We start from the raw sequence: 15532 nt of genomic DNA on the forward strand, positions 1-15532 counted from the left end.
GTAGCTCATGAGCAAAATGTGCTCCCAGTGGCCTCAAAGCAGGTGCTAATTTTCCATTTCCTGTTTGAAGGCAAGCTTAAATTGTATAAATACTAAAGGCTTTATTTATCAAAATCCAAGTATTTAAATAAAAAAAAGTACGACCAAACTAGAATCCACAATGCAAACTTATTTATTAATAAAAAAAAAGCACAATTCAATTGGATCGAGACAAACTCGACAAAATCGAGTGGAAATCCGAATCGCTTGATTTTTTCAGGTTTTTTCCCGAAAAGCAAGAATTTTTTCGGATTTTTGTTCTAAAAGCCTGAAATAGTTGGATTTTATTAATTTCATATTCACAGCAACTTTCAAATAGGATAGGGATATGTCCCATTGACTTATATACAACCTCAGCAAGTCTGAGATGCCAGATTTTCGGATTCTGATTTTTCCATCCTCGGGGTATAATAAATCTCTAAAAATTTGAGTTATTTTTCCTCTAAAAAATTGTGTTTCATAGTAAAAAAACTAAAAAATGTTGAGTTCTTGGCATTCGGACTGTAGGCTGCTAGTCCAAATAGACTTTATTTGGCACCCCCTGGGACTTCTGTCATGCATGTGTTGCTCCCCAACTCTTTTTACCATTGACTGTGGCTCATGTTTAAAAAAAGGTTGGGGACTCCTGCTCTAGAGTTAAGTTGACCTTTTTTCCATTGTGTAAACAAGAAGTGCTTGGAGTTATATAGTGACTATATCGTGACATGGTCAATCACATCAAAATTAGCATCATGCCTATATGGTGAATAGGATGGGATCAAACACACAGCACTCAAACCCATCTTTACCAGAATTCTGTGGATACAAGTATTACTTTGTAGTGCAAACCCAATTAAAGAGTATGAATGAAGTCTACCTAAAGATGTGATGACGTTTTCTGAACAATAAAATCTGCGTAGGTTTTCAGAACATATGAATAATATCTGCCTTTATTATGTTGAGGAAAATGTGTCTTGAGAGAATGAGAGACAAAACAAAAGCTACAGATTTTTTTTAATTTGGCAGGTTGATAGTTTCATTTCTTAAAAACAAGAAAATACATGTATTCTAACTGTCCATTTCAAACTTTAATATACATTTTCATATATATTAAATCTGTATGTAGACAGTCAATCAAGCAAAAACAAATGTTTATATATATAATAGATATAATTCCAAGGACAGTACTCAGCACAACTGTCCTTAACAAGTCTTTAGCATATACGTAAGATCATATCCTCCCCTCCCTGAAATGTTATCTTTCACATTCCTTCTCCTGATGAAACATTACTATGACACAGGCTGGTGCAGAAAAAACATGGGAGTTGCAGACAGCATTACTTGCTTACAAAACCCCAATAACAACAACCAATCATAGACACGGACACTTGCATGGTGGAGAATGGCCGCAGCTGTTGTTTATTAAATATCATATCAATCAGAACATTAATATTGCTAATGATACTAATACCTGTTCATACATATCTTCCCAGCCAGCCTCTGCATCAGATCTCTGCAGCGGACCGCCTTAAAGCTTGACCACAAATATCCTTAAGCCCCGCCAATTTTTTTACCTAGCCAGGAGCATACCTCCACATGAAACTTCACTATAAACAACAATTAACTGCTGCGACAATATTGTTTTTTTTTTTTTTTTTATTATATATGCATTCATATATTATATACCATAACAGGGTGGGTGGGTGGGATTTCCAAGACGATCCTCTCACGTCGGCTGCCGGCGAAGAATGAAGAGTGTTCGCCGGTTCGTCCTTTTATAGCCGGTCTTCGCGGCTTTTCCTGTGAAGCCACGCCCCTTTTTTGAATCGACCAATCAGAAGGCTTGGGATTGAAAATTGACCAATCGGAAGAGAGGTAAGTTTTTTCCACAGAACTACACGAGGTAAGTAAAAAATACATCAAACGGGGGGGAGCTGCCGCACTCCCATGTTAGGGGAGGTTAAGTCACTCCCCGTTCATGGGAGTTGCAGACAGCATTACTTGCTTACAAAACCCCAATTACAACAACCAATCATAGACACGGACACTTGCATGGTGGAGAATGGCCGCAGCTGTTGTTTATTAAATATCATATCAATCAGAACATTAATATTGCTAATGATACTAATACCTGTTCATACATATCTTCCCAGCCAGCCTCTGCATCAGATCTCTGCAGCGGACCGCCTTAAAGCTTGACCACAAATATCCTTAAGCCCCGCCAATTTTTTTACCTAGCCAGGAGCATACCTCCACGTCAAGGCCAATTAAACCATTACATTGGCCTTGGCCATTCCCCACACATGTAAAGCTCTTTCAATTGCACTTTGGAATCCCATGTTCAGAATGTCAAAACCGATATCTGACAAATGTACCCTGTCCGCACGATACAGGCCTTCAAAACCTTGCTCCAACTCATAGTGCCTATAAACCAAAATATTAACTGTCTTGGAAAATTTTGAGATAGCAAAATTGAGTTTTTTGCGGCATCTCTCAAGGGGGTGAAAGCCTGCATCTTGAAGCCAGACTAATCTGGGCACAACTTCAGACCAAATTATCACAGTATTGGGAAAAATAAATCTGATCTGAGCAAGGTCTCTTTTTATATTACGAATTAAATCAATGTTTCTACCCTTTCCAATGTCATTTCCAGCTAAATGGATCAGAATAATTGCTGGGAAACCCCAACGAGATTTCATTTGCAAAATTATTGGTAATAAATCTGGCCATTTAAGGCCTCGAATGCCCATCCAGACAATTCTAACATCTTTAATGCCTAAATTAGTTGTGTAGGTTCGTTGTTCTGCTCTAGCTCTCGCTCTGTGGACGAAAGAGTGTCCAATAATCCAGACCAAAGGAGGAGAAACTGTAACGAAAAAAGGTAACACTTACTAAACCAGGGTAGGTCTGACATAAAGTTGATACCTAGAGGAGTTCCATCTGCCAAGCCTTTTGATGAACTCTTCTCCTAAACCCATCAATGAGGCTTGTGTGGCAGCTCCAATGCGAAAAGAATGTGTGTTATAATGGTCAGGTGGTATACCTAGCTTACTGACAGCTCCTTTGAGAATTTTCACAAATTGAAATCTTGTAAGGAAAGATCCATCACTGTGTATAAAGAAAGGGCCAGGAAGGCAGGGTCTGACTTGCTGATAATGTCTAAAAGCTAATACTGGACATATTGACTGTTCCGTGCTATTACCAAGCCAAATGGTTGTCCCTCTTCCTACTTTATCCGTTTTTGATTTTTTAATATAATCTTTAATTTGCCCTCAACCAGATGAATGTCTTCACTCCCAATACCCCCTGGGGATCTTTTACTCTGAGAGACCGACTCACTTACCCGAAGGGCACCAAAGAACGACACAGAAAATAACAACGTAAACAACATTGTTTCAAACCGAGAATAGCATATTTGAGGTAGGACCGAAACGAGATCTTTCAACAATGATAATGTGATGGGTCTCCTAATGTCTACAGATCGTGTAATCCTACCAACACCCCGAAGAATTTGTTTAACCAAAAAGGATTTAGTTATGTCAGCCTCACCTTGAACCTTTAAAAAGAAAGATATGCCTGCTAATTTTTTAGTTATAGCTGAAAGAGAGTACTGAGCCTCAACTTGCTCCAGTACAAAAGACAATAAGACGTCACTGTCCCTTTGATAATGCTCTTTAGGAAAACTTGTTTTGAACTTCATCCACTCATTCCAGCTTGCGATGTAAGCATGCCAGGTTTTGTCTGCCAATGACATACTTAACCATTTTGAAATTCTGGCAATACTAAATTCCACAGATGTTGGGGGCATGGTGTTCCTTCTTTGTCCAAATAATTGGCGATTTCCCAGAGCTCGTTGAACTGAAATCGAGATAATGCGTCAGCCACAACATTGGTACAACCAGGGATATGCTTTGCTTGAATCAAAATGTTAAATTTAAGAGCTCGGAATACTGCCTGCCTAAGTAATCTCAGTACTGGGGGGGAGTTAGAAGATAGATTATTAACAACTTGCACCACACCCATATTATCGCAGTGCCAAACAATACGTTTGTTAGCCAATTGGGGGCCCCACACTTCCAAAACAACTAACAGTGGAAAAAATTCCAGTAACACTAGATTTTTGGTAAGCTTGAGTTCTACCCAGAAAGATGGCCACGCATCCGCAATCCAATGTGTGCCAAAGATAGCACCAAACCCAGCTGAAGCCGCGGCGTCTGTATACAGATTCAAAGCTGCATTCTCGAACAATTCTCCTTGCCAATAAGAAATGCCATTGAAATTCTCTAGAAATTCCTGCCAAACAATCAGGTCATCTTTAACCACCTGAGGGATTCTTATGTGCCAGTTAGGATTATCTAGGCCAGACGTAAGTGCAATAAGTCTCCTGTTAAAAACCCGACCAATAGGAATAACCCGTGTAGCGAAATTCAGATGTCCGATCAAGGATTGTATGTGTTTTAATTTAACCTTTTTAGATTTTAAAGTTGCGTTTAGAATGCTTCTCAGCTTAGCTACTTTTCCTTCGGGTAAGCGAAATTCACGATTTACAGTATCTATCTGAATACCAAGGAATTCTAAAGTTGTAGTAGGGGGTATTGTTTTTTCAACAGCTAGTGGAATGGCAAATTTCCTAGCAAACCACGTAAAAGTACTTAACAAAATTCCACATGAACTAGAATCTGCAGGACCGACAAATAGGAAATCATCTAAATAATGAATAACCCCCTTAGAACCAGTTTCCCATTGAACTACCCATTGCAAAAAGGATGCAAAGGCTTCAAAATAAAAGCAGGAAAGGGAACAGCCCATTGGGAGGCATCTGTCAAAATAGAAACTGCCTTCATAATGAAAGCCTAAAAGCTTATAACAGTCAGGGTGTATGGGCAGTAGCCTGAAAGCCGATTGAATGTCACTTTTAGCCAATAATGAACCTTGACCAAATTCTTGAATTATCGATATTGCCTGGTCGAAAGTCGTATATGAAACTGAAGATAATTCATGACCAATTCCATCATTGACAGATGCCCCCGAAGGATATGATAAATGGTGAATTAAGCGATAGCTTCCTGGCTCCTTCTTCGGTACAAGTCCTAAAGGCGAAACTCTGAAATCCTCAAATGGAGGATCATCAAACGGGCCATCAATTCTGCCCAATCTAAGCTCCTTCTCAATTTTTTCCTTAACTACTTTTGGGTTTAGCTCAATTGATTTTAAATTCTTGGGAAATGATATGAGGGTTACAGGATCTGCTGATGGTATCCAAAAGCCAACTTCAAAACCCTTCTCTAAGAGGCAGGCCATCTGGCGCTTTGGATATAGCTCTAGGTATTGGCGCATTTCTGGTAACCTCACTGGGGTTATCTGACTTACTGGAGTCCCTACCACTGTGCTTTGTAGCAAATCGTTTGATGCAACGAAAGGCAGGATGGTTGCCAGCACAATGAGCACATTCATGTTTATATCTACAGTTTGCCTGAAAGCGGCAAGTTGACTCATTGAATGCCCAGCAAGCATTGTATTTCACAGGAGTCTTGTTCCCCGGTAATGGAACTAATGGCTGTTTGGGAATAAGCATTCCCATCCAAAGGTCAATATCCTTTGAACCCCAAGATATTGACTTCTGAATGGACATTTTCTGTCTGAATCTATCATCATACAAAAACCAGGAAATACCCCCATAGGCTTTATATGCTTCCAGAATAATGTCAATGTGTTTAAATAGGCCTGGACCTAATTGTGGGTGTTTTTCACACAATACATTTGAATAAATACAAAATGCCTGTAACCAATTAGTGAATGTCCTTGCCACAGGCCTGCGTCTGTCCATTTCAGGATCTGACTGCTTAACTTGCTTGCCTAAAAATTCCTTTGATGATGGCAACAGTGAGAGCATGTCAATATACTCCCCTTTTGTGATTTTTTCCTTTATGGCCTGTGGCAAGTGCAAACCCAAAGGTGTAGCATCACAGAGTATTGAATCTCTAAAAGCAGTTTCAGCTACTTGAGAAGACACAGCCCCTGTGCTTGTATGCGTTGACGCCGCACCAGGGGTTAACAAAGCTAACAAAGATTTTATGACATCAGTGGCAGCATAGTTACCAATCACTTGGATGGGTTGACTCTCCTCCTGAGGGGTAAAACCAGCAGGCTGGGGTGCGCTGTGGGTGACAGATGGTGATGTATGACCCCTGATGGCAGGTGGCAGAACCGGGTGCCCTATAGTGTTACAGCTGGAGGGCCCCGGTTCTGGGCGGCTTTGGGGGCCCCTGCTGACCTGGTGCTCCTCATAGGAGCTGCCAGCTGCCGGACCTCCCCCGGACCCTGTGGAAGGAAAGGGCCCTGAAGTGTTAAAGCTCTTTTGATGGAGCGGCCCACCACTTGCAACAGCGGCGGAACTCACTCGCGATGAAGGGGGGGAAGCCGACGGCCAAACTCCTGTCTGCGGCGGGTCAGCGACGATCCTCTTCTTGGCGGAGACCGCTGACGTCATCTGGGTTCTCTTCTTCGCCGCTTGTTTCCCTCTGGTGTTCCTCTTGACGGCGACGATCCGCCTCTTTCCTGGTCCGCGTGAAGCTGGGGTGCGCTGGATGGCGACGTCAGATGCGGCTCCTGAAGATGACGCAGCTTCCTCTGACGGCGATCCTGGAGGCTCTGCAGTCGGAAGTGATGTCACCGCTGTCGTCGTCGATGATGCGAGCTGGCACTGCTGAAGGAGCGTCTGGATGTCTTCATGTCCCGCCTCCGCCTGGATCCATCGAAGGATGTCGCGAAGTCTGCCGTCGGGATTCTCTTCAGCCATTTCCAAGACGATCCTCTCACGTCGGCTGCCGGCGAAGAATGAAGAGTGTTCGCCGGTTCGTCCTTTTATAGCCGGTCTTCGCGGCTTTTCCTGTGAAGCCACGCCCCTTTTTTGAATCGACCAATCAGAAGGCTTGGGATTGAAAATTGACCAATCGGAAGAGAGGTAAGTTTTTTCCACAGAACTACACGAGGTAAGTAAAAAATACATCAAACGGGGGGGAGCTGCCGCACTCCCATGTTAGGGGAGGTTAAGTCACTCCCCGTTCAGGTGTGAAGCAATCTGTTCGCCGGTTCGTCCTTTTATAGCCGGTCTTCGCGGCTTTTCCTGTGAAGCCACGCCCCTTTTTTGAATCGACCAATCAGAAGGCTTGGGATTGAAAATTGACCAATCGGAAGAGAGGTAAGTTTTTTCCACAGAACTACACGAGGTAAGTAAAAAATACATCAAACGGGGGGGAGCTGCCGCACTCCCATGTTAGGGGAGGTTAAGTCACTCCCCGTTCAGGTGTGAAGCAATCTTAAATTTCACCGGAAAGTCTTAGAAAAATATGTTAAAATAATATTCAAAATAAATTCTTAAACAGTATGACTGTTCAATGTGCATGAGACAGTAGACTGGACAGACCTACTGTGCTTGGTGCAAATTAAAGCACAGGTGCATGGAGCATATTTAGATGCAAGCGCATTTAGTGAATCAAGTCAATATGAGCAACAATTGTGTCAACTGTGGCATGTCTGCACTGGCAGCGTTTATTAATGTGAAAACCATGTTGTCACATTAATGGTAGCATCAAATTGTTATTTTCCTGCTAAAAGGTAAAAAGAAGTATTATAGTCTCCCTTTGCAAGGAGATGCATGCAACTAAAATGTTTGCTTATTATCTTCTACAAATCAAAGACGGTTTCAAGGTGCAGATATCAGTAAAGCAAAATGACCTTACAAGCTTGTCTCTTTGTTCTGCTTTACCTAGGAAACAGTCAGTTAATGAGCTTAACAAAGCAGTGTCCAGGGTGCAAAGCTGCTAATTACCTCCAGATTTAACCATTTGCTGCTCAGAAAATCCATTGTTACACACGTGTTCACAATAATGAGCAAAATGCTGCATGTTCATACATGCACACATATAATATAATGAATATAAACAGCTTCAAAATAGGTACAATGGAGGGGCAGGGTGCTCAGCTGACACATTTTTGGTGCTATACATGGTATATCCCATTTTGTTTTGCTGCATGCTGTGTAGAGGTGTGTGGGCAGAAGCACAAGCAGTACGCAGCACATTATTTGGCGTACAACTGATGACTTGAGGATTGTGTAGTGGCTTATTGCCTCCCTAACACAAGCCCCTTCTTCTTACTTCTACCTACTGTGTTTTTATCTGCAATGTTTCTGCAGTTGACCAGTCAGAGGAAAATTGCTGCTTGGTGTTAGGTGTTAAGTCAAGGTAAAATGGTACTTATTTTGCAAAATTCTTCCCGGTCATATATGGGGCCTATTTATGTTGTTCCGATATTTGTTTGTTTATGTTGCCCAGAGCACCCAATCAGCAGTTTTCAACAGTTAGAAAACAAAACAAAGATCTAATTGGTTGCTTTGAGCAACATCACCAGTAATATTTCACCCCACTTATTACATAGGGGCATATATATATATATATATATATATATATATATATATATATATATATATATATATATATATATATATATACAGTATAGGGTATTCATTAAAACTCAGATGTATCCAATATTTTATTGAAACAAAGTCAACCAAACTTCCATGCACAAATTTAGCTCATTTATCAAATAATCAACTTGAAAAATTTGGTGTGGGAAAAGTCTCAAAAAAGCGTGAGACAATTCGAATTTTTCAAATTTGACGCCTGAATTGTTACATGTTTCTAATGTAACTCTGACTTTTCAGATTATCCAGGGCATCACAATGGAAAGAAACATCTTAAAATTGTAAAAGGGACGCCATTGATTTCTCCAGTTTTAACTGGAGTATTTTTGGATTTGAATTTTTAGCAGCTTTGGGGTATAATAAATCTCTAAAAAATCTTGTTTTTTTCCCTCTAAAATTCAGGTTTTCCCCCTAAAAAATGCGACCAGAAAAAAGCAAGGCTTCATAAATAGGCCCCATAGTGTAAGCATATTCTGCAGCACTTTACAGAGGATATTTGTTGTGCATTTATCAGGATGTTTGTATCTGTAGAACAATCTAAGTGGCTTGCTGTAAACCCTTCTCACCAGTGGAACACATGCTATCTCGTACAGTTGTAATTGAGTGCTTAAACTGCTGCATCTGTAAAAGCATCAGTACATAGAAATGGGCTGAAGGATTCTGCCAGTTTTGTTTTAAACAGAGGTGGGTGTATTGGAATAAAAACATATTGGTGTGATTGTTGCAGAACACAATTTGTTGAGACCTTATTGATATTCAGATAATTAATAGTATATTTTGTATTATCATGGATAAACGGGACAGATGGTGCTTTTGCCAAGCTTATCTCACTTGGGACATTGTCCCTGAGACAGTGACAAGACATTCAGTCTGCAAGCCTTCCCCTCGGGGCATATTCATTATCTAAGGCTTTATCTCCAGAAGGTGCAATCTATGAGATCTTTAGACTCTCAAGATGTCATTATTGCAGAATCAAGTTAAAAATCTTATTTGTTTCAAGCTTTTGATCACACTGCTAGTAAAAAAACGGGTCCCTTACTGGTTGTATCAAACACCTCTAACAAATCAGTATACAGTTGAATAGAATAAGTTTGGGGACACCTTGCCAAATGACAGTGATTAATATTGTAAGTGAGAAAGTAGTAAACACCTACTGCAGGTGTTACAAAAAAATAACATATTTACAAATGTAAATGCAGTTACATTTCATTTAATGAACTTAATTTTTGTTGTAGAGGTTTTTGCCCATTCTTTCTTGCAGATCACTTCTAATTGTGATATCTGGTTAGGCTGTTTTGCATGTCTAAGATCTACCCACAGATTTTCAGCGATGTTTAAAGGTGACCATAAGATATGCTCGTTTAGCGAGGTCACGAAACGAGTGGATATGCCCATCAAAGGCAGGGCAATATTGGGGTAATTCAATTGTTCTGCCCTAGGGCCAAACAATTAACAATGATGAGAATAGGTGGCAATTAGGGATGAGCGAATCTGAGCCGTTTTGTTTTGCCAAAAATTTGCCGCCGGCGAATTGTCGCCGACGGCCATTAAAGTCTATGGGTGTCGCGCGTCGCAATTTTTTTGACACACGTCTTTTTTTTTTTTGACACACACCGCCATACAAGTCTATGAGCGTCATTTCCACGGCGAAACAAGGCGAAAAAATGTGCCCATCCCTAGTGGCAATGGGATAAGCACCGCAATTCTTGGTCAGTGGAGGCCCCTTCGGAATGCCCCATACATGAGCAGATAAACTGCCAAATCAGTCTAATGGACCCGAATCCGCAGATTCAATCTGCCCATGTATGGCCACCTTAAGGGGTACATTTCAATGCACTGCTGCCCTATGCACTGACAAACCCTCTAAGACCAGAGTATGCATGTTACAGAAACTGTGTTGCACATTCATTGAATTATTAGCTATGATGTTCTACAAACCCAATTCACCAGGACGGATGTAGCACAGGATGCCAATTGGGCTTCCTAAATGAGAAAGTCTTCTTAAAGCAGTGGCTTTGGGGTCTAAATAACTGGAATGTTATACATTGTTGGAAGTTAGAGTCCTTAGGTTTGATCCCTAACATTTCTGTTTCTGGAATTGAGTTGGGACAGAATTTAGTTTACTACAATGAGCTGCTTCTACAATGTAGAGCTTTATAATAAAAGCATATTCAATATCTCAGGGATAAGGTGGTTTCTTCTGCGTTATTTACTTTCCATGACTTTTAAAAGGGACTGATTGCATTGTTTTCTGCTTGTTTGTTTTAAAATAAAACATATTAAAATACTTGCATTACGAAGTATTTTCAGTCATATGAAAAAGTTTGGGAACCCGTCTCAGCCTGCATAATAATTTAGCCCACTAGACAGCGGTATGACTTTCATTTCCTAGGATCATCTGAGTACTGGGATGGTTTCTGAACAAAGATTTTTAGTGAAGCAGTATTCAGTTGTATGAAATTAAATCAAATGTGAAAAACTGGCTGTGCATGTAACTGCTCAATACTGATTACTGCTAACACCAAATTGGTTGGATTAACTCATTAAGCCTTCATAGGCAGGTGTGTCCAATCATGAGAAAAGGTACAGTATTTAAGGAAGCCAATTGCAAGTTGTGCTTTTGTTTGACTCTCCTCTGAAGAGTGACAGCATGGGATCCTCAAAGCAACTCTCACAAGATCTGAAAACAAAGATTGTTCAGTATCAAGGTTTAGGGGAAGGCTACAAAAAACTCTCTCACAGGTTTAAACTATCAGTTTCAACTGTAAGGAATATAATCAGGAAATGTAAGGCCACAGGCACAGTTGCTATAAAACCCAGGTCTGTCAGGCCAAGAAAAATACAGGAGCAGCAAATGCAGAGGATTGTGAGAATGGTTACAGACAACCCAAAGATCACCTCCAAAGACCTGCAACAACATCTTGCTGCAGATGGTGTATCTGTACATAGTTCTACAATTCAGCACAATTTGCACAAAGAACATCTGTATGGCAGGGTGATGAGAAAGAAGCCCTTTCTGCACTCACACCATAAACAGAGTCGCTTGTAGTATGCAAAAGCTCATTTAGACAAATCACATAATTTTGGAACAAAGTGCTTTGGACTGATAAAACAAAAAATTAGTTATTTGGTCATAACAAAAGCGCTTTGCATGGCGGAAGAAGAACACTGTATTCCAAAAAAAACACCTGCTACCTACTGTCAAATTTGGTGGAGGTTCCATCATGCTGTGGGGCTGTGTGGCTAGTTCAGGGACTGGGGTCCTTGTTAAAGTTGAGGGTCGGATAAATTCAACCCAATATCAACAAATTCTTCAGGTTAATGTTCAAGCATCAGTCACACAATTGAACTTACGCAGGGATTGGAAATTCAAACAAGACAATGACCCTAACTACACTTTGAAATCTACAAAGTCTTAATGCAGAGTGAGAAGTACAATATTCTGGAATGGGCGTCACAGTCCCCCGACTTGAATATCATTGAAAATCTATGGGATGATTTGAAGCAGGCTGTCCAAGCTCGGCAGCCATCAAATTTAACTGAACTGGAGAGATTGTGTATGGACGAATGGTCAATATACCACCAGCCAAAATCCAGACATTCATCAAAGGGCTATAGGAGGTGTTTAGAGGCTGTTGCATTTGCAAAAGGAGGCTCAACTAAGAAATGATGTAATATCTCTGTTGGGGTGCCCAAATTTATATACCTGTCTAATTTTGTTATGATGCATATTGCATAGTTTCTGTTAATCCAATAAACTTTATGTCACTGCTGAAATACTACTGGTTCCATAAGGCATGTTAAATATTAAAAGGAAGTGGCTACTTTGAAAGCTCAACCAATGATAAATAAAACTCCAAAGAATTAAGAGGGGTTCCCAAACTTTTTCATACGACTGTAGCATCTTTTTTCATGACTTGAAGCAGATCATGATCATGTATGCATGACAGCTATGAGACAAAATTTCACAACACATTCAGAAAGGGCATATTTTTTATCATAAATCACCAAGTTATGCTCCCAAGTTTATATATACAGCTTGGTTAACACTGGCTTATAATTCAATGCAACAGCAGTAAAGATTTTCTGTTAGATTTATCAACATGGGTAGTGTCCGTATTTCTAATCTTCAGACTCATCTCAGTAGATGAGTTTGTATTAAGTGCTTCTGTCATCTTGACTGATGAGGTTCATTAACTGAGTCATTTCTATTATAACCTACTTTGTTCCACCAGGGAAAGCCAAGCCATTGGCTTGCATGGAATACTCTGCAACCTGCTTTGCAGAAAAAGAGAAGGCCCCACCAACCAAGTCTTAGCATAATAGATAATGTGATGTGATGTAGAATTTATGCCAACTCCTGCAGCATTTATTGGGTTGTGTTTTTCATCTAAGCCTTCTTTATTACAGCGCACTTTATTTTTAGTATATTTATTTAATGCTCCATTCACTGTACAAACTAGTATTGAACCCTGCATGATGGACCAGCGGCATCTAACACATTTCATATAATAAGTATCTGCATTGGCATTAAATAGCAGAATACAAATCAAAGAACAGATTAAATATCTAAGTTTATCCAGCCTACTGTGGTTATAGACTTTTGTTCTGAGTATTTCTGCTCTCTGGGAATTGTGATACATGAACTACCAGCATGTACCTTATTGTTATGTGCTAAATCACTTATAAATGCATTTCTAATCCTGCTGCAGTGAATAGAACATTTGGATCTCTAGGCCCAATTAGCTTACGGTACATTTCAACTTGCACTAAAGATATACAATTTAAAAAAACTATATAGAATATTTGCAGAAAGATGACATACACTTATTATATATTATATTATTACATGTTATTACCCCATGTCAGTGTAATATTACAACAGGTAGGAGCTCCACACAATTAAATCCCAAGTGATGTTCCTCATTTTAGAGGACTCCTTAGAGGAAAAAAAGACTGAACCAGCTGAGGCTGCACTTATGGATTATTTAAAACAATTCCTTTCATTGACTAAATTATGAGAACAAATCTGACATAAGGACACAGCAACTATAGGTTTTTACCGTTTTATATGACTATTAAAACAAGCTCAGGCACACTTATTCATCAAAGGTTGGGTGAGAATATTGTTCCCCATCTGCTTTATAGGAATTATAAAGAATCAAATTGGTTTTTTGACTCTTGTTCACAAACAAACTTCACATCTGCCACCTCTCCTGAATGGCATTTGTGGCTAACTTTTTGTTCAAACCAAATCAAGGCACTTGTAAGAGTCAACAATTAAAGGACAACAAAGTCTACAAACTGGCTCATTTACAAACACAAGCCCAAATGCAATATTGGGGCAGACATTGTTTTCATATAGTAACATAGCAAGTTAGTTTGAGAAAAGACATCCATCAAGTTCAACATTTTCAGTCTATATATTTATATACAACCTGCCTAACTGCTAGTTGATCTATTCTAGAGGAAGGCAATATGTCTCCTTAAAAATATTATATATAATAATAAAAATAACAACAACAAAACAACAAAAACAACAACAACAACAATATATAAGTCTCAACTTTAGTTAACGGAGGGTAACCATTTGCCCGCCAGCTTAGCTGTACAGCTCTATACTTTTTCAGATTGTTTAAATAAAAAAAAAGTCCTACCAAAATAGAATCCACGATCATTGAAAAAACTTGATAAAATTGGTTCAGAAAAAACTTGAAAAAATTTGAGTTTTTAGCGGAAACCCCCCTAATTTTTGGTTTCTATGCCCCGAAAAGCTCCATTTTTTTTTCATGAAATCACTTAAACACCCCCATTTTTTCCGCATTTTTGTCAAAACTCAGCGCAGACCATGATATCTTCAATTTTTTAAATGGGACCTTTGCCATTGACATCTACAGGACCCGACAGCTTGGATATGGAGTATTTTTGGATTTTAGCAGCCTTGGGGTATAATAAATGAGGAAAAATGTGAAGTTGTTTTTCTTAAAAATCGGATTTTATGGTAAAAAAAAAAAACTCAAATTTTTTGAGTTTTTGGCATTCAGACTTTTATAAATGACCCCATAGTATCTGCAAGCCTACCAATATGTAACTTTTATACCGATGTTGCAGAGCCCATGTTGTCATCAGGAAAAAGGCAAAAGAGTGCAACATTTTCTTTTCCTTCCAAAAAGTCAATAGTTCCCACAAAAGCATACCTTGAGTGACAGCAGTTCAATGGCTGGTAGTGGAATAAAAATGTATGTGAAAACACTCTTCCCAGCTGCCTTTGGCCCTTTATAGGAAAGTCAAATGTCCCTGTGGTATGGATGTGGTAGGAAAAACAAATCAACTATACATATATAATTTGATATATGTACTGTATATAATCATAATATGCAGTCCAGGGCATTTCGCCAGATATGGAGGGCAATTGTGTATGTGTCCCAACTGAGAGGCCAGGTATTGGAATAGGTGAAAGAGAGACAAAATAACCTTGACCAAAAATTTTTCAAAGAGGCCTTAATGAATGTATTAATTATACCTGCTTGCTATGAATTCTCGTTTATCCATGGAGAAGGATTGAACGCTTCAGTATACCAGTTGGATAGAGGTATAATGTAGTTACCCTTTAAATATATTATACATTATTTACTGATGCAAATCAGACAGTGGTTAATCACATTACATTACAGGATCAGATTCTTTAATTACAAGTACTGAATCTGTTATAAGGAATGCTTCAGACCCGGAGTTTTTTTCAGATAAGAGACCTTTTCTTGATTTGGATCGCCTGATCTTAAATCTGCTAAAAAAAAATTTAGCAGAAAAATCTGCTAAAAATCACACAGGTACAGGTTGCCAGGTACAGGTTGCACCCAGCAGGCTTGGCCCAGCATTCTGATAGTATTGGGTACTATCATGTTAAGTTGTACAATGAATAATGTTGAGGGTCCCATCTCGCATATGTCCTCTGTTGTTTCTATGGGTTTGGTATTTTTATGAAATACAATAAATATTGATTTGCAGTTTGTTAACCAACTTAATGTG

At 39.4% G+C, this 15532-nt stretch overlaps 2 protein-coding genes across 15 annotated transcripts in view; both read right to left on the reverse strand.

Moving 5' to 3' along the window:
- ncam1.L (neural cell adhesion molecule 1 L homeolog) overlaps positions 1-15532 on the reverse strand; it is a 147427-nt gene that overhangs the window by 107787 nt on the left and 24108 nt on the right.
- Positions 1412-7081, reverse strand: LOC121395558. Its single transcript, XM_041569316.1, has 2 exons — positions 6118-7081; positions 1412-3876 (listed from the first exon to the last, which is right to left on the reverse strand). Exons 1-2 carry the CDS (start codon positions 7025-7027, stop codon positions 3245-3247), a joined length of 1542 nt encoding a protein of 513 aa, XP_041425250.1. The 5' UTR covers positions 7028-7081; the 3' UTR covers positions 1412-3244.

Source organism: Xenopus laevis, chromosome 7L (assembly GCF_017654675.1).
Source record: "Xenopus laevis strain J_2021 chromosome 7L, Xenopus_laevis_v10.1, whole genome shotgun sequence".
In the NCBI taxonomy this organism is placed as follows: Eukaryota; Metazoa; Chordata; class Amphibia; order Anura; family Pipidae; genus Xenopus; species Xenopus laevis.